This window comes from Callithrix jacchus, chromosome 5 (genome assembly GCF_049354715.1).
Source record: "Callithrix jacchus isolate 240 chromosome 5, calJac240_pri, whole genome shotgun sequence".
Taxonomy (NCBI): domain Eukaryota; kingdom Metazoa; phylum Chordata; class Mammalia; order Primates; family Cebidae; genus Callithrix; species Callithrix jacchus.
In genome coordinates this window covers 73583170-73610339 of record NC_133506.1, presented here as the reverse complement: position 1 = coordinate 73610339, position 27170 = coordinate 73583170, and the positions used below count along the sequence as shown (strand labels likewise).

The 27170-nt window shown below is 49.3% G+C and overlaps 1 protein-coding gene and 1 pseudogene across 19 annotated transcripts; one reads left to right on the top strand and one right to left on the bottom strand.

Annotated features, from left to right (window-relative positions):
- On the top strand, positions 1-26724 carry ASGR2 (asialoglycoprotein receptor 2). 19 transcript variants are annotated; one of them, XM_078372857.1, is made up of 14 exons: positions 1-111; positions 6116-6695; positions 10362-10481; positions 12970-13069; positions 14415-14562; positions 14834-15038; positions 15343-15455; positions 18507-18623; positions 18821-18916; positions 19484-19555; positions 20445-20531; positions 20608-20759; positions 25980-26086; positions 26310-26724. In XM_078372857.1, the coding sequence occupies exons 4-14, from the start codon at positions 13049-13051 to the stop codon at positions 26473-26475; spliced, it is 1284 nt and encodes a 427-aa protein (XP_078228983.1). In that variant the 5' UTR covers positions 1-111; positions 6116-6695; positions 10362-10481; positions 12970-13048; the 3' UTR covers positions 26476-26724. The 19 variants fall into 19 exon arrangements, with proteins under 19 accessions (XP_078228983.1, XP_078228981.1, XP_078228979.1 ...); XM_078372855.1 differs by having other exon boundaries at positions 15343-15512; XM_078372853.1 differs by having other exon boundaries at positions 15343-15512; positions 19484-19573.
- On the bottom strand, positions 678-1143 carry LOC100405717 (meiotic nuclear division protein 1 homolog pseudogene; annotated as a pseudogene).
- Positions 26725-27170: the final 446 nt, after the last annotated feature.

Genomic DNA, 27170 nt, shown 5'->3' with positions numbered 1-27170 from the left:
GAAGTCACATCCTGGAAGATGAGCTGAAGGGCATGAGATGGATGCCTGGACTGGGATTCCAGGGACTCAGCACATGAGAAGCCTGGAGATGGTCATGTGTGGAGCTCAAAGGTAGGTGCAGGGGGTTTGGACCTTTCGTATCTTGTACTGCTAAAACAGAGGCAGGTCTGTGATGCCAGGAATGTACCCCAGGGGTGCAGAGTAGCAAGAGCTTTGGTTCTGGAATCAGAGGGAACTGGGTCTGCGTTCATTTGTACTGATATAACCAGATGCCTTAGAATGGGTAATTTATCAACAGCAGAAGTTTGTTGATCACAGTTCTGGAGGCTGGGAAGGCCAAAATCAAGCACCAGGAGGTTTGGTGCCTGATGAGGACCATTCAACACAGACACCAACTTTTTTTTTTGCGTTTTATACTTTATTTAACCTTAACAAAAGGATACATATAGTTACAGGCAAATGACAATTCAGTACACTTATTCAGATAATAGTTTAAAATTTACATCCTTCACCACCGTGGAATATTTGAGTCTGTGTAGTCAAAGTCTTCTGGAATTCCAAAAGTTTTATCAATTTTATTTTCTTCAAACCCAAATTTTCTTTCGGCCCAAGATTTTGTTGCAAATACGTTATCAGTCCGTCTGTCAGCAGTTTCTTGGCTGCTTTATATGCTTGGCGTATTTCTTCCACGACTTGTGGGTCACAATCTTTGTATTTTTCTACTTCCGCCTTTAGCTGTTCCCTTTGGTCTCAAAGTGAAGACAGTTCTTTTGCTAGCGTGGTTCGCTCTTCCGTTTCACGTCGGTCTATTTTAGCTTTTTCAGTGCTTTTCTGTAGGCTTGCATGCTTTTGGCTTCCCTCAGACAACTGAGATTCCAGAGCCTCCAACTTACGTTTCCTTGCATGAAGAGCTTTACTTGGCAAAGCCCAATAATAATTAGAAGTTCCAACCCTCTCACAGTCAGCCATACCATCATCCACTAAGCTTTGAAGGACTTCTTTCACTGACATAGAAGTAACGCCTTTCTCTTTGGGAGCAATCTTCTCCAAGTCTTTTAATTGAAATACATCTTTTGTTTCAAAAAATATTTGCATCATGCGAGTTCTCTTTTCTTTTGCACTCAATCCTTTTTTCTTTGACATGGCACCGGTGTGGGGACCTCCGCTGCGGTGCCTGTGCACAGGGCGAGGGCTTCTTTTGTTTTTTTTTGAGACTGAGTCTTGCTCTGTCACTCAGGCTGGAGTACAATGGTGTAACCTCAGCTCACTGTAACCTTCACCTCCTGAGTTAAAGCAATTCTCCTGCCTCAGCCTCCTGAGTAGCTGGGAATACAGGCGTGTGCCCCATGCCCAGCTAACTTTTGTATTTTTAGTACAGATGGGGTTTCACCCTGTTGACCAGGCTGGTCTCGAACTCCTGCCCTCAGGTGATCCACCCACCTTGGCTTTTCAAAGTACTGGGATTATAGGCATGAGCCATCACGCCCAGCCACAGACAGCAACTTCTATGTGGAAGGGGCATGACGGAAGGGGCAAAACAGCTCCCTCCAGCCTCTTTTATAATGCCACGAATGCCATCCATGAGGGCAAACCTCTTGACTTAAATCACATCCCAAATGCCCCACCTCTTAATACTATCGTTCTGGGTATTAGGTTCTATCATATGAATTCTGGGGGATACCAACATTCAGACCATAGCAGTCTGCATCTTGGCTGAGCCACTCACTTATGATTGACTTGATTTTTTATTTTTGTTGAGGTGGGCCTCACCATGTTGCCCAAGCTGGTCTGGAAGCCCTGAGCTCAAGCAATCTGCCTGCCTCAACCTCCCAAAGTGCTGGAATTACAGGTGTGAGCCACCCCACCCATCCTTATGAGTGACTTCAATGAAGTTGTTTAATTTCTTTCTAGGCCTCAGTTTGCTCATCTGTAAATGGGGATAACAGCAGATCCTTTTCCCTAGGCCTATTATGAAGCTTAATTGAGATAATGGATGTAGAGCACAGGGTATAATGCCTGGCATGTAATAAGCTCTAACATATGTTAACCTGGCATTACAGCATTACTTGATCATGTGTCAGGAGCATTTTTTTTCTTTTTGAGATGGAGTTTTGCTCTGTTGCCCAGGCTGGAGTGCAGTGATGCCATCTCGGCTCACTGCAACCTCTGCCTCCCTGGTTCAAGCGATTCTCCTGCCTCAGCCTCCCAAGTAGCAGGTACTACAGGCATGTGCCACCATGCCCAGCTAATTTTTTGCACTTAGTAGAGATCAGGTTTTACTATGTTGGCTAGGATGGTCTCGATCCCTTGACCTCATGATCTGCCCGCCTCGGCCTCCCAAAGTGCTGGGATTACAGGCGTGATGCCCTATGTCTGGCCGCCTCAGCCCAAATTTTGTATTTTTAGTAGAGATGGGGTTTCACCATATTGGCCAGGCTGGTCGCAAACTTTTGACCTCATGATCTGCCCGCCTTGGCATCCCAAAGTGCTGGTATTACAGGCGTGAGCCACCACGCCCAGCCTGGAGCATTTTTTTCTTGGTTAGTTCATTTTTACTCAAGTAGTGTTTATTTCAAAAGTGTTGCTTCTTAGCTTTATTTGTTTATTTTTATAAATTTATGGGAAACGAGCGTAATATGGTTATATGCATAGATCATGGAGTGGTGAGCTCAGGGCTTTTCGGGTATCCATCACCCAAACAATGTACCTTGTACCCATTAGGTAACTCCTCATCATCCAGGAATACTTAATTTAAAATTAATTTTATATGAAAATAAATAAATATATCAGATACCATATACTTGTGGCCAGTGGCTCTCCTGGTGTTTGCTCTCCTCTGACAGGCAGGTGTGTGGGTGGGACGTCTGGAGGGTAAGGCTCTGGACTGAGGCTTTTCTGGGGGTGGTTGAGGCATTTCTCCAGAAAGGCCTCCTTGGACGCCTAATTTCTGGGGTCCACTCACTCCAAGCTTGTGAACCTGTATATTTTCCTCTTAACTGTGGTCTTTCTGAAGGCAGGGTCCCTTCATTTCTGTGCTTCTGACACAGGCAAGAGCTGCCATCCTGTGGGCATATGATGTCACTCCAGGCCCCTCTGACTGTGCTTGGCTTCATAGACCCTTGTGATCATGTCAAGATGACAGAAAACCATTTGGTTCTGATATGGGAGTGGGGCAGGGATGTGCTGGGTAGAAGAGCAGGTCTCTGGCTAGGGTTTCACACCTGGGCCTGTGCACACGGACCTGGGTGAGGACAGGCATTTCTGTTTTCATGCCCAAATGTTGCATTTCCCACGACCATCCCAGGCTGCCACACCTCCATCCTGTGCCTATAAAAACCCTGAGACCCTAGCCGGTAGACACACAGAGGCTGGACATGGAGAGAAACACACCGGCGTAAGAGCATGCTGACAGGCAGATGCCGGCAGGCCACTGACCAGCGGAATGGTGTGGAGTTTGGCTGAGGCAACTGGAGGAGAGCCTGGCCACTGGGCAGCCTGACTCCGGCTTTCCCACTCCATCCCCCTTCTGGCCACCCCATCCACCCTGCTGAGAACTACCACTCAATAAAAAACCTTGCACTCATTCTCCAAGCCCACATGTGATCCGATTCTTTCAGTACACCAAGACGAGAACCCCAGGATACAGAAAGCCCTCTGTGCTTGTGGTAAGACAGAGGGTCTAATAGAGCTGATTACACATGCCACCTACAGACAGCAAAACTAAAAGAGGACTCTGTGGCCGGGCGCGTTGGCTCACACCTGTAATCCCAGCACTTTGGGAGGCTGAGGCAGGCAGATCACAAGGTCAGGAGATCGAGACCAGACTGACCAACATGGTAAAACCCCATCTCTACTAAAAATACAAAAAATTAGCTGGATGTGGTAGCACGTGCCTATAATCCCAGCTACTCGGGAGGCTAGGGCAGGAGAATTGCTTGTACCCAGGAGGCAGAGGTTGCAGTGAGCCAAGATTGTGCCATTGCACTCCAGCCCAGATGACAGAGTGAGACTCCATCCCCACCTCCCCCCAAAAAAGAAGACCCTGTAACACACACCCTCTGGGGCTTCAGGAGCTGTAAGCATTCATCCCCAGACGCTGCCAAGGGGTCGGAGCCCATCTGCATGCACCCCTAGAGGTTTGAGCAGCAGGACTCTGAAGGAGTGAGCCATTCTCCCTGTTGCAAACCCTGTGAAGGGGACAAGGGAATCGTTCCCCCTTCAGTTCCAGATTCCAGGTCCCAGTGCACTGTGACATTTCAAAAGCATGCATATCCTTTTGACATAGAGTATCCACACCACAAAAAAAATCCTGGGTTACATGGATTTTATAAACCAGGCAGGGAGAATTAGGCCTCTAGCAACAAGACCACAAACCCTGAGGATGTAGATAAATGCAGAACGCGGTAGATTAGGAAGGCGTGATCCACTCAAGGACAAAACAAAGAAAAGCAGAGTTTAGAATCCTGCAGGCTGTCACTGCTTACAGGAAGCGCCAGTCCTTATGAGCTGTTGCAAAAGCTGGGACTTTCTGGTGTTTCAGCTGCTGATGTCATTTTTTTTTTTTTTATCGAGATGAAGTCTCGATCTGTCGCCAGGCTGGAGTGCAGTGGTGCGATCTCGGCTCACTGCAGTCTGTGCCTCCAGGGTTCAGAAGTGATTCTCCTGCCTCAGTCTCCTGAGTAGCTGGGATTACAGGCATGCACCACCACACCCAGCTAATTTTTGTATTTTCAGTAGAGACAGGGTTTCACTATGTTGGCCACGTTGGTCTCAAGCTCCTGACCTTGTGATATGCCTACCTCAGCCTCCCAAAGTGCTGGAATTACAGGCGTGATCCACTGTGCCTGGTGATTTCATGGCTTTAATGGGGCTTCTTGTACCTCACCCTGCCTTCCAGTGCACCCAGTGGAGACCGAGGGACAGTGGCCCTGGGGACCAGTAACTTGAGAAGGAGACACAGGTCTGAGGCCAGTGTGACCAGGGGTCAGGGGCCAGCTGGGCAGGAGCAGGGCTAGCTCTTCAGGTCAACGGCGCTCCCGGCATTGGGGTTAATGTGTGGAGCGTGTGTCCCTGCCCAGACTGCCTGTTCAGCTTCCTCCCTGCATCTCCCCTCAGGGGCCAACAGGGACCTCAAACACAGTCCATCCCAAACTGAGCCTTTTTTAGTTCCTCTTTCTACACTGCGCGTTTAACCCACTCCAGCCCCCTCTTCTTGGCTCAGTTAAACTGCTCTCACTTTCTCAGCCGCATCCAAAGCTTCTTCGGGAAGCCTTGCTTTCCCTACCCAGAGGCCCTCCCCAGCCAGTGCTGAACTGATGGTTCAATTTTATTTTTTATTGTTTGTAGAGTCAAGGTCTCACTATGTTGCCCAGGCTGGTCTCAAAACTGGCCTCAAGCCATTCTCTTGTCTCTCTCTCCCTAAGTGCTGGGCTTACAGGTGTGAGCCACTGCACCTGGCTCAAAAAGTACTTTTTTTTTTTTTTTTGAGACCGAGTCTTTGCCCTTGTTGCCCAGGCTGGAGTGCAGTGGCACGATCTCGGTTTACTGCAACCTCCACCTCCTGGGTTCAAGCAATTCTCCTGCCTCAGCCTCTGAGTAGGAGGGATTGCAGGTGCCCACCACCATGCCCAGCTAATTTTTTTTGTATTTTTAGTAGAGATGGGATTTCTTCGTGTTGGCCAGGCTGGTCTTGAACTCCTAACCTCAGAAGACCCACCCGCCTCAACCTCCCAAAGCGCTGGGATTACAGGCGTGAGACACTGCACCTGGCCATAATCTGCTTTTAATCTGACATCTCCTCACTGTCGTCACAGCCACTTCCAGTCCCAAACACCATCGTCACCTCTCTTCTGACACTTTGGCACCAACGTCCCCTGCCCACTCTCACCCCTAAAGGTTCATTCTCATATAGCAGCCTGAAGGTGACTTTAAAAAATGTGTATCAGACCATGTGTTGCCTTGTTTAACTCATCAGTGATTCCCCCATTTCACAGAGGAGAAAACTCCTCAGGACTTCCATGCCCCTGAGGCCCTGTGATCTAGCCCCTCCCTCTCTCTCTGGCCCTGTCCTCTGCTTCCTCTGCTTTTACTCACTGGCCTTCTCCCTCTTCCCCAGCACATACCTGCTGTGCAATATGTGAGCGAATGAGCCAGAAGGAGGCAGAGAGAGAGAGCCTACGGAGGAGAGAACGGTGGAAGCATGGAATGAGGCAGATAAATGGAGGAAGACAGAGACCAGGAGAAGTGGAAACAGACGGTGGAGAGGCCAGGGGAGTTCTGTGATTTGGGTGTAGGGTCTTTTAGGCTGATGGTGCAATGGACTGAATGCTAACCTCTGTGACCTGCATGTACACCTCCAGATGAGTTCCTGGAACTAGAAAGTCTGAAGTAACTGAAAAATCACAAAAAGGAGAAGAATGACCAATGCTTGTAGTGCCTCATTAACCCTGAGACATTCTTCTATTGTTCCTTATTCCTGCCTCAACTGTTAAGGCAACTGGACTTTGTAACTGACCTTGCTCAACTGATAGATCAACCTCATGACTCCAGACCCTATGACCCCCTCCCAGCTTGCAAAAACCGCCCTGAACTGTAACTTCTGCAACTTTCCACTGCTTACCCCAAACCTACAAAACCAACTCCTAGCCCACTGCTCTCCACTGACCCTCTTTTTGGACTCAGCCCACCTGCACCTGGTGAGTAAACAGCCATGTTGCTCACACAAAGCTTGTCTGGGGGGGTCTCTTCATTCAGAGTGTGTGTTTAACATTGGGGAACCTCAATTTTCTTCAGGGCCCCACCTCTTCTCTTTGTTGGAATTGGGCCTGGGACAGGTGGCTAGTGGGTCTGGGGCTGATGGAGTTGTGGGGGCTGGGAGCTGAGTTCAGAACTGATCTCTGGACCAGGCTGGAGGATTGGCCTGGGTGGGACCTGGGAATTTTGGGAATTTGTCCCTTCCTGTTGGCTTTCCTCATTTCTGTGACTTGGGAGTGGGAAGGGCTGTCTAGAGGGGCTGACTGCTGTTCCCCTCTCTATCACATCTTTTTCTCTGCTTCCTGTCCTTGAAGTTTCCAAAATTGTTGATGTCTCCAAATTCCCAACCAGGAACTGATTCTTCTGCTCCCATCTGCCAGCCTGAGCTGCAGGAAGCTGGGGCCTTCCTCTGAGGCACAGTTGCCAGGCCCTTCAGCCCACCCCTACTGACTCCTGTCACTCCCCAAGGCAGTAAATCTAAGTCAAGCACCAGCTCAATGGGAGGGAAGCCAAGCTTTCTCTGCAGCAATTGGAGGAGATTAAAAGGAGTAAAGGAATTGATTTTCATTGAGCACCTACAGTGAGAGGGCTTTGCTTATCCAAAACAACAACAACAAAAAAACAAAAAACACCCAAAATGGTCAGCGTTAGACACTTTGCCTTACATTAACCTGTTTAATTCCAACAAGAACAGAGTGAGGCAGGTATTAGCATCCCCATTTCCAGCTGAAGAAACTGAAGAACAGAAACCTTGAGTCACTTGTCCAAGGTTCCCTTATGGCTGATAAGTGGCAGAACCAGCACTGAAAACCACATTTGTTTGATTCCAAAGGGCCTGCCTGTCTTCCCACAGGGAGTCACTTGTACGTGGATTAGACTCTTGTTTTTTTTTTTTCTGGGTTGGTGTTGGGCACGGAGATTGAATGTTGAATAAGGTTGTTCCTGAGGTCAGGGAGCTGGCAGTTCAGACAGGGAGAGAGACATAAAGCAGGAGCAGAGGCCATCCGTGCCTTCATGCAACACAGATGGATTGGGAGCAGACCAAGCGCGGGGACCTTTCTAGGTGCTGGGGATTTAGGACCGAGTGAGACAAAGTCCCTGCTGTCTCGGTGCCTGCATGTATGTGCAGAAAGATAATCACCTAAATATATGACATTCATTATCAAATGGTGACGAGTACCATGGAGAAAAAGAGAGCAGGGAAGAAAGAGAGGAGGGAGTGGCAGGGGGTGGACACAGAGCTTCCTGATGTGGGGACATGGGTGGACAGGGCAGGAAGCCCACCTTCTTGGCCTCAGGGCCTCTCAGACTGGTGCTGGGGGCCTGTCTGTTTCTGCCGTGTCCACTTGCCTGGCAGAAGGGGAGTCCAGGGTGGCTCTGCTGCAGGTAGTCTTGGCTTGGGTGGGCGCTCTCTCAGGTGGCCCCTTGGACACTGCCCTTTGGCATGTGGATCCGAAAGTTAAGGAGAGTTTTTCATGTTCATGCTGGTATTTGTGTACCGAATGGACTGTTACCATTTTGTTTCCTTAAAATAATTAATAGTCAGTTAAAGTACATTTTAAACCTAGTTTTCCTTAAGCTTCTTGTAAGTTCAGCTTATAAACGTAATTATTCACCAGGCGCGGTGGCTCATGCCTATAATCCCAGCACTTTGGGAGGCCAAGACAGAGTTTCGCTCTTGTCACCCAGGCTGGAGTGCAATGGCAAAACCTTGGCTCACTGCAACCTCTGCCTCCTGGGTTCAAATGATTCTCCTGCCTCAGCCTCTGGAGTAGCTGAGATTACAAGTGCCCACCACCACACCTGGCTAATTTTTTGTATTTTTATTGGAGATGGGGTTTCACCATTTTGGCCAGGCTGGTCTCCAACTCCTGACGTCAGGTGACCCCCCTGCCTCGGCCTCCCAGAGTGCTGGGATTACAGGTGTGAGCCACTGGGCTCTGCAATAATTATTCTTTTAATAAATTGTGCTAAATAAGAGCCACCAACTTGACTTTCTCACTGATTAATGCATAATAATGAAAGTCAAAGACACAAAACTCTCTTAAATAATCAGTTTCATTCACCATGCAGTTAAATGCCTAGAAACGTTTTAAATTGAGTTTACACATTAGGTGTATTTTAGGGATTTGATTTTAACAATCAAAAACTAAGTAAATAAGGCAAATTAATACTCATAAGGAATCTCAAGGTCTCGTCAACATTCCAGTATTGTTCACAAACCTCATCAAATTATTTCGTACCTTTCAACTGAAAAAGAAACCACAAGTCTAAAATCAAGTACTTCATTTTATATTTTGATTTGTTATCTCAGGCTAATTCCAAATCTTTTAGTATGCTGAATTTTCTTACACATTATAATACCAAATATAGATTGCTCTTAAATTTAGCACAGATGTATTAATACTCCATGTTAGATTTACTTCACCGCCTATGTATTTAGTTTCACACCTTCCTAGGTTTGGAATACACTTTACTGAAGGAAAATCATTCACATCCGTGTCCTCTGGAATACCAGCCGTTGCCTGGGGCTACTTGCTGGACAGAGTTCTGACACTGGTTGTGGGGTCTGGGCTGATCATCACGAGAATAATTTTCCTGGAGCCACAGGGAGAAGTTCTCTATCCTTTCTAGTTGCTAAATCCATGCTCTCCAGATGGGATTGAACTCACAGCCCATATTTCTTGGGTTCTATATTTTCCCATATTCCATATTCTTTTTTGGTTGACTGGAATAGATGGAATACTGAACCAGTACTATCATTGCAACTACGTTCCTTCACTTTCGTGCTGGGGTGAACACAGAATTCTTTTTTTTTTTTTTTTTGAGATGGAGTTTCCCTCTTGTTGCCCAGGTTGGAGTGCAATGGCGCGATCTTGGCTCACTGTAACCACCTCCTGGGTTCAAGTGATTTCCTGCCTCAGCCTCCCGAGTAGCTGGGATTACAGGCGTGCATCAACACACCCAGCTAATTTTGTATTTTTAGTAGAGATGCAGTTTCTCCAAGTTGGTAGGCTGCCCTTGAGCTCCCAATCTCAGGTGATCCGCCCGCCTCGGCCTCCCAAAGTGCTGGGATTACAGGCGTGAGCCACTGCGCCCGGCCACAAAATTCTTTACCATTTATTCAGTGTGAGCAGGATCCAGCTCTAGCAGGAATTTATGATTGGCTTATGTGGATGACCTTATGGGGGGAATGCATTCTTTTCAGTCCCTGTTGTGGTCTTCACCATGTCCACCTTCTGGGTGGGTTCCTTTCACTCGACCTTTTGCCTTCTGGGGCAGCCCAGGACTTTCTCTTGGAAAGGGAATCAGTAGCACTCTCACTCTCACCCCTAAAGGTTCATCCTCATACAGCAGAGGGAGTCAGCAGGAGAATCAGTAGCACTCCTGCTTTGCTTTACACTGCGAGGTTACGGGAACTCTTGAAAAATCTCTTCCCGTCTTCCACGACCTGTGGGTCGCTGAGCAGGAACACCCTTCACCTTAGCTACGGGTGGCTCTTTCAGGCTTTGTTTGAGCAAGGTCATTCTTAGGTCTCTGGCACTCAGAAAACTCCAGTTAGGACACAACATTCCCTTTACCTATTTCTTTTCTTCTTCTTTTTTTAGACGGAGTCTGACTGTCACTCATGCTGTAGTGCAGTGGCGTAATCTCAGCTCACTACAACCTCCGCCTCCCTGGTTCAAGCAATTCTCCTGCCTCAGCCTCCCGAGTAGCTGGGACTGCAGGTGTGTGCTACCATGCTCAGCTTATTTTTGTCTTTTTAGTAGAGAAGGAGTTTCACCGTGTTGCCCAGGCTGATCTTGAACTCCTGACTTTAAATGATCCACCTGCCTCAGCCTCCCAAAGTCCTGGGATTACAGGCGTGAACCACTGCGCCTGGCCCCCTTTACCTACTTCTGAAATCATAGCTAAACTTCTGAGAGGGTCCTCCTGAAAGCCCTCACTTCATGGGAGTCTTGTGAGCATCTCCTTCCCCGTGAGGTGGGAGGGGGGGGACAAGGCACCTCTCACCTGTACAAACGCTTCTCAAATGCCTCCTTCTCTTCCTTCCAGCCTGCTTTTTGTTTTTGTTTTAAAATCTCATCTGGTGTTATAAAGAACATTCATTTCTTCTGGAAAACAAAACCTGCTTGTTTCCATGGACAGTTGGTGTGGAGGCAAAAGTGACTCCATCTTGGCTGTTTTTTTTTTTTCTTTTTTGAGGTGGAGTCTTGTTCTGTTGCCCAGGCTGGAGTGCAGTGGCATGATCTCAGCTCACTGCAACCTCCACCTCCCAGGTTCAAGCAATTCTCCTGCTTCAGCTTCCTGAGTAGCTGGGATTACAGGTGCACTCCACCATGCATGGCTGATTTTTTTTATATTTGTAGTAGAGTGGGAGTTTCACCATCTTGGCCAGGCTCTGGAATTTCATTTTAAGAAAAAAAGTTAGCCTGTAGGCAAAAAGTACAGAAAGAGCTGAGTAAAATTTTCTTTCTAATAATGAAAAGGGCTTATGTTGAGATGTTCTTCTACATGTATTGTTTTGGATTATCTACTCACTTTCTGTGGTAATTCCTGACACAGCAGTAGGAAATAAATCCTCTGAGAACTGGAGTAGCTGACAGTTCTATAGTCTACCCTCTCATGCCATTGATTGTTTGACTCTACAATTCTAGGTTGAAAAACATTTTCCTTGGAAGTTTAAAGACATCATCCTGTTGTCTTTTTGTGTTCAGTGTAACAGCTGAAAAGTGAAATCCATTCTGATTCTTGTTTCTTTGTAGGCAATTTACCCCCACCCCTGGTGGTTTTTAGAATTTTCTCTTTATCTGTGGCATTCTGAAATTTCATGGTGGCATACTTTGGGTCATTTTTGAATGAATGAGCTCAGCTGGGCTATTACTAGAATACCTAAATCTGGAGACCTGTCCTTTTTTGTTTTTGAAGTGGAGTCTTACTCTGTTGCCAGGCTGGAATGTAGTGGCATGATCTTGGCTCACTGCAACCTCCAACTCCCAGGTTCAAGCAATTCTCCTGCCTCAGCCTCCTGAGTAGCTGGGATTACAGGCACCTGCCACCATGCCCAGCCAAAGTTTGTATTTTTTGTAGAGACAGGGTTTCACCATGTTGGTCAGGCTGGTCTTGATCTCCTGACCTCGTGATCCCCCCTGGCTCGGCCTCCCAAAGTGCTGGCATTACAGGTGTAAGCCACCGTGCCTGGCCAAGACCTATCCGTTTTAATTCTAAGTAACCTCCTTGTATTATTTCTTTGATAATTTTTCTCCCTTTTCTTCCTCTTATTTATCTTCTAGAACTCCTATTAGTTGGATATTCATTCTTTGAACTTATTGTTTATGTCATTTTGGAGGTTTTATGGGGCCAATAGAAAAAGAACCCTTGTTTTTCCTCAAGTTTGAAATCCATTGAGAATCAAGACACAGTAGAGAGATGAGTGGATATCAAGATGTTGGCATAATTGCTGATAAGCAACAAGGAGGATTTGACTTAAAATATTAGATTGAAATATTAGATAAGTTAGGCAGATGCTTCCACCCAGTCACAGGCAGAGTTGGGCAAAGCAGGAGCAGCTCTACGTTGCAGGCAGAGAGTAGAATACAAGGTGTGCTCCTTGTGGGCAGAAAGATACCAAAGGGAGCCCCCCAAGGGGCGGAGCCAAGCATGCCAATCAGTCAGTCTCCTCCCCTGGAGTGGGTTAAGAAGGGGAGTCTGTGTTGGGCGTGGTGGCTGATGCCTGTAATCCCAGAATTTTGGGAGGCCGAGGCAGGCGAATCACCTGAGGTCGCGAGTTTGAGACCAGCCTGGCCAACATGGGGAAACCCCCATCTCTACTAAAAATACAGAAATTAGCTGGGTGTGGTGGAGTGTGCCTGTAACTCGGGAGGCTGAGGCAGGGGAATTGCTTGAACTCAGGAGGCAGAGGTTGCAGTTAGCCGAGATTGCATCATTGCACTCCAGCCTGGGCAGCAAGAGGGAAACTCGGTCTCCAAAAAAAAAAGGTTGGGGGGAGTCTGGAGATTGTGTAGAGTTTCCCAGGTGGGAAATATATTTGATAGCCTGAGACCAGAGAAAAAATAATTTCTTCCAATTTAACTGTTTTATCCTTTAAAAAAAATCTATGTCTTTTTTTTTCTGGAAGATGTTCTAAATTTTTTATTTCATAGCATCTATTCATTTTTTGGAGTTAACAATATATATATTTTTAATTTTCAAAAGGTCTCGTTTTCTGAACAAGTAGAACATACAGGAAATTCTGGCTTATCAACAAAGTGGATTCAGGAAAGCCCATAGAAAAATGGGTGAAGGATATGAAAAGGTAATTCATGCAAGGGGAAACCCAAATGATGAATAAATCGATGAAGAAATGTTCAAACCCACTGTTAGCCAGAAATGCAAAATTAAAGAACAAGGATATGGCATCATCTTGGCAACAACTGGGTTGTTAATAACATCAAGTGACAAAGCCGAAAAGAGAACCCTCATATACTGCTGGTGGGAATGTAGACTGGCAGAGTCATTCTGGAAAGCAGTCTGGCAGCCCGAAGTGGAATTAGGTATGATAATACTCTGTGACCGAGCAATACCATTCTGAGGTCCCTCCCTCCCTCCCTCCCTCCCTTCCATTCTTTTCTTTTTCTTTCTCTCCCGCTTTCCTTTCTTTCTTTCTTTTCTTTTCTTTTCTTTCCTCTCTCCCTTCCCTTCCTTTCTCTTTCTCTTGCTTTTCTTTTCTTTTTTGGGTCCTGCTGTTGCCCAGGCTGGAATGCTGTTGTGTGATCACAGTTCCCTGTGGCCTTGAACTCCTGGCCTCAAGTTATCCTCCCAACTCCAACTTCCCAAGGTGTTGGAATCACAGACATGAGCCACCACACCTGACCTGGATACAGTGTCCAGAGACATTCTCACCTAGGTGGACATGGGAACACGACGAGGACATTAGTCATAGTGTTAATTTCGGTAGTTGTTGGCAACAACCCAGATTCATTATTAGGGGAAATAAACTATGATAGATACATACCCCTATTTCTCTCTCTTCTCTCTCTCTTTTTTTTTTTTTTGAGATGGAGTTTGTGCTCTTGTCACCTAGGCTGGAGTGCAATGGCATGATCTTGGCTCATTGCAACCTCCACCTCCCAGATTCAAGTGATTCTCCTGTCTCCACCTCCCGATAGCTGGGACTATAGGTACCTGCCACCATGCCCAGCTAATTTTTGTATTTTTGGTAGAGACGGGTTTTCACCATGTTGGCCAGGTTGGTCTTGAACTCCTGACTCCAGGTGATCTGCCCACCTCGGCCCTATAAAGTGCTGGGATTACAGTTGTGAGCCAGTGTGCCCGGCCTGTTTTCCCCTCTTGACTCCATTTTGCTTTTCCAATTTCTCTACCCACCTGGGCCTCCACCTAGAGCAAGTTGCCTCATCTCTCCGAGGCTTCACTTCCTCCCTCATGAAATGGGAATAATAAAAGTCCCTGCCTCATCGGGGCATGTGATACATGAGAAAACACCTTGGAGAATTTAGGGCAGTGGCTGGGCCTGAGGACAGTGTTTGCATTGCCTGGGCCGGGGCAGGGTCTGGGCCGACGGGGCTCTCTGAAGTTGGATTCCTCCTGCTGCAGGGAGAACTGTTTTTCTGCAAAGCCCTTCTTTCCTCCTCCTGCTGCAGCTTCTGGATTTGAGGGACTTTACTCCCCAGGAGAGTGAAGTGAGTTGGGCCGGAGCTGAGAGTCTGGTGGCCGAGCCCACAGGAAGCTGGGGTCTGCGGCTCAGATGCGGGACTGGGCAAGAGCAGAGAACTGGTCCCTGTGATCCTGGTAAGGGATATTTGGAGACACCCACAATTCCGGGAAATTCAGAGGCAGGAAGTGGAAGGGGGAGGGAGAGAGGGGAAATAGAAAACTGTACCCCAGTTCCTCCTGGCCTGTCACCCCTTCCAAATGGTGCAATGAGTGAGGTGACTGGTGTGTGGAGGTGAGGAGGGCAGCCCAAGGGACCCCCTTCTCTCGGGATGACAACAGAGATGGCCCTGTCCCCTGCCCCCACTCTCCAGGTGAGTTACAGCTCTGTTTCCTCTTGTGTTTACAGTCCAAAGTCCCAGGCCAGGAGGTCCCAGGTTAGAGCTGGGACACCCAGACATTCGGGTGCAGGCCTTACCGGGACCAGCCCCTCCTCCACTCTCCTTCTCCTCCTTGAGTGCCACGTGCCCCAGTTCTCCTGGCTTTAACCCCTCCTTGCCCAAGGCCGGGGCTGTCTGTGGGAACCAGGTGTCTGCTCTCCACACCTTTAGCAGGTAACTGAGGCTGGGGAGGCAGCTGGGACGGGGGTGTTTGGGAACAAGGAGACCTTGGTTCAGGGACGGTGAGGACCCTGCGGGAAACTGCTGGGTGGTCTGGTCCATGAGTGTGTGGAGGGGTCTCCTGGCCAGGTCAAAGCCCAAGTGGTCTCCTGAGAAGGGACAGAAACCAGCGGAATTTCAAACCTCAGCCCAAACCCCCTGCCAACCTCAGATCCAACCCAGGCCACCATCCGAACCCCTCAGACCCTGCCCTCCATCCCAGCATCAGCCTCCACGTGAATCTGCACCTCTGCCCCAGCCCCCAGAGCAACCCCAGCCCAGTCCAGCTCCAGACCGGGCCCATCATGGCCAAGGACTTCCAAGACATCCAGCAGCTGAGCTCGGAGGAGAATGACTATCCCCTCCAGCGAGGTGAGGGGCCAGGCACTCGAGAGCTGAATCCCAGGAGAGAAAATCCATTTTGGAAAGGCAAGTGTGCAGTTTCTGCGGCGTTGCTCCACTGTCTCAGCTCATGACGGCTCTGGCCCTTTGAGGTCTCTGCCACATCCACTCTGTGAACAGGGACTGAGGAGGCCCAACACCCCTGCTTGCCTCCTGACCTCGCCTTCCTTTCTACACCAGGACCCCAGGAAAAGTGTGTGCCCAGAGGTGTGGGGAGATCTGGAAGATAACCTGCTGTCCTTCTCCCAACCCAAGAACACATGTGCCCCGTGTGTGCATGTGCACGTATGTGCATATGAGGAGTGCAGATTCAGCTAGGACTCTGTGTGTATCTTGTGTGTGTGTGTGTGTGCATATGTTATGTGTGTGTTGTGTGAGTGTATATTGTGTATGTTGTGTGTGAGTGTATGTATGTTATGTGTGATTGTGTGTGTGTATGTGTGCGTATAGAGGTGGGGTGAGTTGGGGTGGGTGGGGGAAATAGGCACAGAGAGATCCTGGAAGCTTCCTGCTCCCCGCTGTCTCCCAAGACCCCTTCTCTGGATCCTTCTCTAGTAAATCTCGACTGAAAGACCCAGGTGTCTTGGAAATGATTTTTTTAGATGTGAGTATTGTGGCAGGATCATAGCTCACTGCAGCCTCAAACTCCTGGGTTCAAGCCATCCTCCCACCTCAGCCTCCCAAGTAGCTAGGATTACAGGTGTGCACCACTGTGCCCAGCTAATTCAAATTTTTTGTAGGGATGGGGTCTTGCTGTGTTGCCCAGGCTGGTGGGAAAAGATTTTAAGGTGAGAAAGAGATCTGAGCAGTTCTAGGCAGAAGGCAAGAACCAGGGATGGAGGAGTGTCAGGTGTGTGGGTACGGGTGGTGGAGTCAGGTTCCATGGAGGCAGGAGGGGCAGGGGCTTGGAGCTTACGAAGGGGACCAGTTAGCTGGGCTGGGAGGAGGGACTCCTCATTCCTAAAGCTGGCCAACCAACTGAGGGAGGGCTGCTGCTGGGCCAGGCAGGGCAGGGCAGGGCAGGGCAGGGGACAGGAGGGATAGGTGGTCCCTCCCGAGGACCACTCGGGAACACCAGCAGCATCTCCTCTCCCTATAGTGGGCTGGCAGGACTTCCCACCAGGCGGGGACCCCACAGGCAGAGGCCCTATCGGCCTCATTCTCCTCTGCAACTCCAGTGTCCACACAGCGCCCAGTACATAGTGAACACTCAGAAAGGATATTGGATGCTGCTGAATCTTCTGAGGGTGAAAGAATTTAGAGTTCGAGTAGGAGTCTTGGAGAGAGGCCAGGATTTCTGAAATTAATGGGAGAGTGAGCTCACTCTGATGGACTGAGGGACACCAGTGAGGAGCCCATCTGAAGGGATATAGCCAAGTCCCTGCGTTTCTCTCCAGCAGCCTGGGTGGTGGGGACTGGGGGAATGTCATCATGTGAGCTGGAAAAGGTGAAGGGTTGTGGGAATCACTTACAGGGGCAGTGTCTGCTCAGGACGGTGACCTGGGGAGGAAGATTCTGGGCCCCTGACTCAGTCTCCCAGTATGTGGTGGTGCTGGGTGGGGTGATAGAAATGAGAAGACAGGGTAGTCCACAGTCAGTGTCCGAGGCCAGGAAGAGCAGGCGTTCTGTTTGCAGGTGGATGCTGCAAAGACAGGAGCTCGGGTCTGGGGGCACTGGCGTTGAACTGGAGGCAGCAGAGGGGGAGCCCAGCTCTGTGTGCAGGAGGATGTGAGTGCGCGAGTGTACGTGTGTGGGTGTGTCAGAAGGTGTGTGCATGTGTGTGGGAGGGCGTATGAATGTGTGTATTAGCATATGTGTGCACATGTGAGTGTGTACAACAGAACCTGTGTTCATGAGTATGTGCAAATGTGTGTTTTTGAGTGAAGCAAGAATGTGTGTGAGTTTGTGAGGGCATGTGTGTGTTTGTGAGGGTATGAGTGTGTGAGTTTGTGAAGGTATATGTATAAGTGTGTGTGAGGGTGTGTGTGAGGGTATGTGAATGTGTGTGTGAGTGTGTGTGTTTGTGAGGGTGTGTGTGTGAGGGTATGTGAATGTGTGTTTGAGTGTGTGTGTGTCAGTTTGTGAGGGTATGTGAGTGTGTGTGAGGGTGTGTGTGGGTTTGTGAATGTGTGTGAGCTTGTAAGGGTATGTGAATGTGTCTATGAGTTTGTGAGCGTATGTGAGTGTGTGTGTTTGTGAGGGCAGGTGAGTGTGTGTGTGTGAGTTTGTGAGGGTATGTGAGTGTGTGAATGAGTGCTGTCAGGGTGTGGATGGATCAAGGGGTGGGCGTGGTACCTGTGAGATGGCCTCTGGCTGAGGGGAGCAAATTCAGAGTGGAATGAGGTCTCTGGGGGAGTGAGGGCAGAGGCCACTGGGGAGGAGGCCTTGAGTGGTGGGGATGAGGACAACAGGTGGGACCTGGAGGGCTGTCCTTGGAGAGTGGACTATGGTGGAATGACCAGACTTAAGGATCTCAATGGAATTTGGGGAGGGGAGGGATTGTTCCAGTATGGATTTTAGTAAGAACACAGGACCCAGCTTCTGGAGTCTCCAATCTGAGGGGACAGGGGCCTTAGAAGAGCTGAGACTAAGGCCCGAGGTGATCTGGAGGCCTCTGCCACTGGCTGGGTGGGAGGAAGAGCATTCACAGATCCCCTTCTCTGGATATGTGCCTACGCAGGGATGGGTCTGTCCCAGCCCCCTCTATGTCTCCCAGTCCCCCAGCTCCAGGATCGGGGCTTTGCACACAGCTGATGTGTATATCCTGTGTCATGAGCATGGGTGCGTGCACCCGGGTAGCTTCGTGTGTATGTTTGAACATGGCAATACAGGTGCGAGGGTGTAAGAGTGTGTGTGTGTGTGCGCAATACTCAAATGCTGGGGTCAAGGCCTGTGATGACTCCCCCATGGCCCTAACCAATCTCCCCACCCAGGTTATGCCTCCTCAGGCTTCGGGGCCCTGCCTTTATCCTCTGACTCCCGGCGCCCTGGCTGCCGGCTCCTGATGCCCCTCTCCCACAGGGCCACCTCCTGCCCAGCTCCTGCCACAGCGTCTCTGCTCCACAGTCCGCTTCAGTCTGCTTGCCCTGGGCTTCAACATCCTGTTGCTGGTGGTGATCTGTGTGGTTGGGTCCCAAAGTGAGGGTCACAGGGGCCAGCAGGGATGGACAAGGAGTTGGGGAAGAGACACAGGCAGTGGTGGGCAGTGATGGGGGTGATGGGAGGGGAAGGGATGGAGGTGGGGCAAATGTGGGGGCTGTGAGGGGCTGGTCACATGGACAGTGATGGGGTCACAGCCCCTCTCCCTCATCCTGACCCCGCTGCCACCTGACAAGGTGCACGGCTGCAAGCAGAGCTGCGGACCCTGGAGGAAGCTTTCCGCAACTTTTCCTCAAGCACCCTGATGGAGATCTATGCTCTCGGCACCCACGGTGAGGGGCTGGATGGCTGGGCTCTCGTTTATCCACACAGGTTTGCTGGGCTCACTGCGTCAGCAAACCCTGGGAGTCTGTGTCAGGGCTGTGTTGGGTGCTGTGGGGTGCAGGCTGGGCAGGGTGTCCAGGGGCCCTGGAGGATGTAGAAGAGGGAGGCCGGTGGGGACGGAGGATGTTAGTGCCAGGTGGAGAGACTGGATCTGCGACATCTGGAGGCCAGGAAGGCACCATGTCTTGGGGCTGTGAGCAGATGGAGTGTGGTGGGAGGGAGCCCACTGGAGGGACAGGCAGATAAGGGGTGTCCAGAGAGGTCGGGAGGGGCCTGGCCACACAGGCGAGCCATGATGATAGAGCAAGGCTTTGAGAAAATGGGAACCCATTGAAGGGATTTTGGCAGGAGAGTGGCCTGAGCCACTGTGGCAGTGCAGGGAGCTTGGGCGGGGTCGTGGAGGCCAGGAGGTGGACACCTGCAATGCCCAGGATGAGGTGCTGGCCCCCTGGTGCCCCAGGAGCATGAGAACGGAGGGAGGCTGAGCAGGGAAACAGTTGGCTTTCCACTTTCAGGAGGCAGCGTGGGTGACAAGATAACATCTCTGGGAGCCAAGCTGGAGAAACAGAAGCAGGACCTGAAAGCAGGTCAGAGAGCCTCCCGGGGTATGTGTGCATGTGTACGTGTGCGGTGTGTGTGTCGTGTGTGTGTCTCCGTACGTGTGGGGTGCTGTGTCATGGATGCATGTGTAGTGTGTAGTGTGTATATGTGTGTGTTGTGTGTGCATGTGTGGTGTAGTGTGATGGGTCCGTGTGTGTGGTATGATGTATGTGTGTGTTTGCATGTGATGTGTGTGGTGGATCTGTGTGTGGGGTGGTCTGTGTGTATGTGTGTGTGTGTGGTGTATGTGTGTGTGATGGATCTGTGTGTGGGTGTATGTGTGTGTGGTGTACCTGTAGTGTGTATGATTGTGTGTGTGGTATAGTGTGTGTGGTTTGATGTGTGTGGTGTGTGAATGTGTGTATGTGTGTGAGGTGTGTCTCTATGTGGGGGTGTATGCATATGTGTGTGGTGGGTGTATGTGTTGGTATGATGTGTCTGTGTGTGCATGTGGGGTAGTGTGGTGTGGTGTATATGTGTGTGTATGTATGTGGTCCGGGTGGCCTGAATGTGTGTGTGATGGGTCTGTGTGATATATGTATCTGTGGTGTGTGTTTGTGTGGTATGGTGTGTGTTGTGTGTGTGGCGTGTGGTGTGATCTAGGCATGGTATAAGTGTCTGTGTGGTGTGTGGTGTGGTGTGGTGTGGTCTAGGCATGGTAGAGTCTGTGTGGTATGTGGTATGTGTGGTGTGTGGTATGTGGTATGTGTGGTGTGTGGTGTGATCTAGGAATGGTATATGTGTCTTTGTGGTGTGTGGTGTGGTGTGGTCTATGCATGGTAGAGTCTGTGGGGTGGATGTGCTTCCCCAGCCACAGGCTGGAGCCAGGCAGGAGGGGACGTGCCTGCCGGCAGCACTTTCACCTGCCTGTCTTAGATCACGACTCCCTGCTCCTGCATCTGAAGCACTTCCCCATGGACCTGCGCTTCCTGACCTGCCAGATGGAACTCCTCCACAGCAATGGTAGGGGTGGGGCATGTGCAGTCCCAGTGTGTGCCCCTCTGGCTGGATCTCATCCCCCTGCCCCCTGACCCCTCAGGCTCCCAAAGGACCTGCTGCCCCGTCAACTGGGTGGAGCACCAAGCCAGCTGCTACTGGTTCTCTCACTCGGGGAAGGCCTGGGCTGAGGCAGAGAAGTACTGCCAGCTGGAGAATGCACACCTGGTGGTCATCAACTCCTGGGAGGAGCAGGTGAGGCCACGCTTCCCGAAGGCAGGAGGACGCCCTTGGAAGGCAGGCTGTGGGAGGCTGGATCAGGCTTATTTTATCCTTTTAACCTAAAAAGAGAGTCCGGAAGCAGAATTGTAGTGGAGCTCTGGGAGGTTCAGTGAAACAACCATTGATTATTATTATTTTTTTAAACAGAGTTTCACTCTTGTTGCCCAGGCTGGAGTGCAATGGTTCGATCTTGGCTCACTGCAACCTCCACCTCCTGGGTTCAAGCAATTCTCCTGCCTCCGCCTCTTGAGTATCGGAGACTACAGGCTCATGCCACCACGCCTGGCTAATTTTTTGTATTTTTAGTAGAGACGAGGTTTCATCATGTAAACCAGGATGGTTTCAAACTTCTGACTTCATAATCTACCCACGTCAGCCTCCCAAAGTGCTGGGATTACAGGCGTGAGCCCCCACGCCCGGCCTCTCTCTCTCTCTCTCTCTTTTTAATATGTTCAGCTTTCTGAGTTAAGGCAGCTGCTGATTCTAAGAGGTGGGAGGTTGCAGCCTGGACCTTGACAAAGAGACAGGAGCCAGGCAACCCGGTGATACGGAGCAGGTCAGGAGACAGGATACGGGACAGAATGACCAAAGGGGCCAGGACAGGCCGGAGAACACAGGGAAGGCACCGAGGGTCCCTTCTTGCTGTGCTGGCCTTCAAGTGCTGGTCACTTGCATGAAGGGAACCGAGCAGGGAGCAGCCCAGTGACTCACCTGCAGAGGGTTACTGGTTCCCTCCAAGGTGCTCTGTCTGCCACTGCCAGACAGCAAAGTTCATGGAGAAGAATCAACCTGTTAGAATAGATGGGACGGCTTTGGAAAAGGAGGGTAATAATCGTAACATTTACTGAGCACTTACTGTGTGCTTTCATACATTCATTTCTTCAAACCTCACAATCCCAGGGCACAGGCACTCGTATTATTCCCAGTTCGAGGCGGGGGGGAGGGGATGTTGGCACTAAGGGACAGAGGGGTTAAGTAACTTGTCACAAATTGAACAAGAGATGTGGCCACAGTTGAGACCCACCCAGCCTCTTTAGCGGCTTTGATCCTGTGGGGTCTGTGAGCGCCTTGTTCTGTATGAACTGGGAAGTTTTTTTGAGACAGTTTCACTCTTGTTGCCCAGGCTGGAGTGCGATGGCGTGATCTAGGCTCACTGCAATCTCTGCTACTGGGTTTAAAGGATTCTCCTGCCTCAGCCTCCTGATTAGCTGAGATTACAGGTGCATGCTATCACACCTGGCTAATTTTTGTATTGTTAGTAGAGATGGGTTTCACCATTTTGGCCAGGCTGATCTCAAACTCCTAACCTGAGGTGATATGCCTGCCTCAGCCTCCCAAAGTGCTGAGATTACAGACATGAGCCACTGCGCCTGGCCTGAACTTGGAAGCATTTTATTGCTGCAGTAGTTAAGCCAAGTGATACGGGGGCCAGAATATATGTAGTGTTTGCTTTGCATCAGGCTCTGTTAGTGCTTTACAGCAGAGAGTGAGTATGAACGTATTTTGCTTACTGATCAGCTTGAACGTGCCAACCTTTCATCAGTTTTGACCTCTACAAATGTCAGTTTCATGCAGTTAAACCTGATTTCAGTGTTCTGTGACTTGGCACACAACAAGTTCATGACCACGACAACTTCATGTTGGACCGTGCTTTTGTCATTGTGGAGCAAACGTGTGTCCCACTTAATGCTTTTTTGCCTTGAATTTATCTGATATATAAATACCGGTCCTTGACTTTTTTCACTTGAATTTGCTTGCTGTATCTGTCTATCCTTTCATTTCTTATGTTTTCACATCTCTGTTTTGAAGGAATGATTCTCAGTCTCGACAGTACATTGTAGTCTCTTTAAGAGTTAAAAACATATATCGACTCCTGGGTCTCACCCTTAAAAATGCCGATTTAAGTTAATCTTGGCCTTATCCTGGACCGTTCCCTGAGGAGTGCCATGGGGCAGCTAAGCTTAAGGGATTTCTCCTGTATAGGTTTTTTGTTTTGTTTTGTTTTTGAGACAAGGCCTGGCTCTATCGTCCAGGCTGGAGTGCAGTGGCATGATCTCAGCTCACTGTAACCTCTGCCTCTCAGACTCAAGCAATCCTCCCACCTCAGCCTCTCCAGAAGCTGGGACTACAGGCACACCCCACCATGCCTGGCTAGTTTTTGTATTTTTAGTAGAGACAGTGTTTCACCATGTTGCCCAGGCTGGTCTTGAACTCCTGGCCTCAAGTGATTCGCCCACCCGTGCCTCCCAAAGAGTTGGGATTACAGGTGTGAGCCACTGTAATCCAAAAACTGCGCCTGGCAGGTTTTGTTTTTGATGTTTAAAAAATCTACTAAGTACCTTTCCTTATAATAGTTGAGTATCTCATTTATATTTTAGATATGTTTCATCTTAGTCCTTTCTTTTTTCTGCTTTACATGCTTTTTAATTTTCTTACAATTGCTCTGTGAGAGGTGCTCTTTTTGTAATTTTGGAATCTATGTGGTTTATTTTGAGTTATTCCAGTGATTACTTGTATAACTTTAAATAATAGGCTGAAAATTACTGCTTCGAAAACTAAAAGTTTGTATGACTTCCACAGGAAAGGTGAGGAGACCAGGATGCCTCTTACTCCCATGTGCCTGAATCTTTTCTTTCCTAGGCTCCTCAAGTGTTTTATCTAAAATTTTTTGTTTTGTTTTTGAGATGGAATCTTGCTCTGTCACCCAGGCTGGAGTGCAGTGGCACGATCTTGGCTCACTGCAACCTCTGCCTTCTGGGTTCAAGAGATTCTCCTGCCTCAACCTCCCGAGTAGCTGGGATTACAGCCACCCACCACCACATCTGGCTAATTTTTGTATTTTTAGTAGAGACGGGGTTTCACCATGGCCAGGCTGGTCTTGAACTCTTGACCTCAGGTGATTCCCCCCCCCCCACCCCCAGCATCTCCAAGTGCTGGGATTACAGGCTTGAGCCACTGCACCTGGCCTTTTTTTTTTTCTTTTTTAAATATATAGCTCAAACTTTTCAGTTCCTTTACTTATCATCAGATTCTCTTTTACTGATGTCTTCTTTCACGTTTCATGTCATTTAAAAAAAATTTTTAAGCATGTAAAGAAATTGTTCTCCAACATCCCCTTACATTCTGAAGAAAGGCTTCTTTTCAAAGTCTGTTTTTCATCCCTCTCTTTGATATCCCAGTTCTTTTTCCTCTGCCTCATCTTCCTCTTTGGGGGCATAAATTCCATGAGTGTTTTCCTTCTCTGTTACTTTTGTGAATGGATACAATGTATTCTTTCCTATGATTCACCCGGAAAGCGGGGATGAATGATCCCGGAGACTGCCTTCTCTGATCATCTGGTGCAATTCGATTCCTCCTCTCCATCTTTAACACTGAGGGCTGGATGTTGCTAATTTGTAATCTCTGCCAGTTGTTTCTTGTGGTGATGGGAGGGGTTGTTTCTTGTGGTGATAGGAGGGAGGGCTGCCAGAGGGCAGCAGCACAGAGCATATCTTGTCTCCAGGCACTTTCTCTCCAACTCTGCTGACTCCTCTGGACTTGGGGCACTCTTACCTGCCTCTGAGGGCTGACCCTTCATGCTTCTTCTTCCTATGTGGAAAGTAGAAAATTTCCTCCTCAGAGTTTCCTTTCTTGTTAAAGAAAAAATCCTTCTTGCTAGTAGCTCTTTGTTAAGCCCTATCCTGTGTAGCTGTTAGACGTGCTCACAGGCACGTAGTACATTCTGTGTCCTTGTACTTTAATCACGATGTCTGTGCTGGACGTGCTCACAGGCATGTCCCAGCTTGCAGCCTATGCTCCTTCCTTATACCTTTTCATTCTCCATTGCTTTTACCTGTTTAAAAAAGTTTTATTAGCCAATCAGGCTTTAGTTTAAATTGTAAGGTCTGGCTCCAACCAATAAAAATCAGGCACAGCAGTAAGAACAACCCCAAATGTGTAAGGGATAAATATGTCTGCTTTTCCCTGTGTTCATTGTACTCTCGTGGCTAGTGAAGGTATTCTTCCTGCTGGCAAGAGTACCCTTCCTGCAGGAAGTAAAAATTGCTTTGCTGAAAAGTCTTTTGTCTCAGTGCGAATTTTTCTTTGTGGCACCGAACATCTGTTTCCAACATCCTATTTGTGGGATTCCAGAATTTCAGGATGTAACAGTTTCTGATAATCAGATGAGGTGAATAACTGGAACCTTAGTTGTTTTTCTAGGCACTGAGAGTAGAATTAGGCAATTTTCCTTCAAATACTGTTGGGGCCCCTTTGCTGGCTGTCAAAGGGAATTGTTGAGTGTGCACATTGCTCAATGGATCCATCCCTCTGCTTCCTCCACAAAACCAGGTGACCTGACCTCCCCCTGCTACCCTACCAAACCATGGGACCTAAGTCCCCAGGAATGGCTGTATGTGTAAGAGAAAGGCACTTGGAGGGGCTACTGTGCTGGGGCTGTGGGTGCATGTGAGTCCTGGGGAGCCACTTTCAGTCAAGCCCCTGCTGGCTGGCTGGCTGGCTGGGCTGTGTCCTCGCACCCAGGCATTTTCCTATTTTGCACCGATTGCCAGATTCCACATAGCTAGATCATAATGGAGCCCTGGGCAGTGGGTCCAAGCTTAGAGGCTCCTGGGCCTGACAAATCTCAGAAAATGACAGCTACACATAAAGTGAGAGCGACCAGGGGACGATGTACCTGAGAGGCAAGTGAAACTGAGATCTTTAGTGGGTCTGGGGTCCGGGGAGGCAGTAGGAACAGAGACCAGGATCAGGATGCCAGGAGTTTGAGGCTGTGGACAGAAGACAGGGAGAGGACCAGAGCTTGGGTAGAGCCATAAGCTGGGAATGAAGGGGGACGCTGGGCCAGGGCTGTGAACAGGACAGTGTCCACTAGCTCAGGTACAGGATTGGCTCTCTGGGTTCTGCAACTCCCTGCAAAGTGTGGTTGCTGCAGTGCCCATCTTGGAGGGCTTCTGAGGATTAAATGAGATCATCTTTGCACAGACAGCATAAAGTCTAGCCCAGTAAATGTGCACTGAACAATAGCTATAGTGACAGAAGGAAAAGCTAGGAAGCAGTCTTGTTGGAAGCTGATGCTTCAGCCTGGGGGCAGATCAGGCTGGGAAAGGCTGAGGGGGCCACGGCTCCATGGCTGCATGGAGGGAGGATAAAGGCACAGGAGACTAGAAACTTCCTTGTCGTCTGTTTTTCCAGAAATTCATTGCACAACACACGAACCCCTTTGATACCTGGATAGGTCTCACGGACAGCGATGGCTCCTGGAAATGGGTGGATGGCACAGACTACAGTCACAGCTACAAGTAAGTGGACTCTTCCCATACCCTCTTGTTAGATTTCTCTGGGGACTGCCCCCTGGCCTTTCATTCTAAGTCACCCTGACTCATCTCTCAGGGACCAAATTCCCCAGTTCTCTCTTCCCCAGACTCCCAAACCCTCCAAGGCTGTGCTTTTCTGGGCTCGGGGTGAGGGTTGCTGGGGCTGGGAGCAGAATGTTAGAGTCTGAGTTTTCTCTTGCCTCCTTAGGAACTGGGCTGCCACTCAGCCTGATGATTGGCACGGGCATGAGCCAGGTGAAAGTGAAGACTGTGCTGAAATCAGGCCAGATGGCCGCTGGAACGATGACTTCTGCCTGCAGGTGCACCGCTGGGTGTGTGAGAAGAAACGAAATATCACCAGCGAGGTGGCCTGACTCCAGCGCACCTCTGTCTAAGCCGTAGCCCACAGCTGCCCAGCGCTGGCTTCTCTGTTGAGGGTTTTGAAGAAAGGAAGAAAAATGGAGACGGGGTATGGGGAAGAGCTGAGCAAAGATAGAAAGGAGATAGTTTAAGAGTTCTTGACCCTAGAGGGCGGAGATCCCACCTCCTTCCCTAATTCATTGTAATTGTTAGAATTGTCAGCCTCTTCAATGGAATAGGAAAAGAAGAAACAAATACTTGAATCTCTGTGTGGCTTGGTTATTTGGAACTGAGAAATGTAGTATGCAAACAAGGGAGGGCGTGGAAGAGGCAAGGTATGAATCCTAGACAGCTGCTCCTTGGTCCCAAATCCTGAGGGAAACAAGAAAGGGGTTTGAAGCAGATGGGTTTGTGGCTGGCACAGGTGGGAAAGGGGCTGGCTGGGCTACGACTGGAGGGTCCACTTGGCTCCCAAAGGAAGCATCTTTCTCTGCGGTTGGCTTCTCCCCAGACTGGGTCACAGGGAACACCCCAGCTTCACTCTCAGCCTTCGGGGAAAATGGCCACAAGGAGGAGGATTGGGTAAGTCGCTTTCTCACCACCATGGCTGTCTCTTTTTGACCTCAAGCAGATCTAGACAAATCTCCAGCACAGGGTGTCACCAACAATCCCCACAGTGAGTACACTAACCCCTCCAAGAACATTCTGA

Coding starts and splice junctions, on each gene's coding strand:
- ASGR2 (XM_035299762.3), top strand. CDS start 13,049: ATGGGTGAAGGATATGAAAAG. Junction 14,563..14,833: donor AACTGGTCCCTGTGATCCTG/GTAAGGGATATT, acceptor TTGTGTTTACAG/TCCAAAGTCCCAGGCCAGGA. Junction 20,760..25,979: donor TCAACTCCTGGGAGGAGCAG/GTGAGGCCACGC, acceptor CTGTTTTTCCAG/AAATTCATTGCACAACACAC.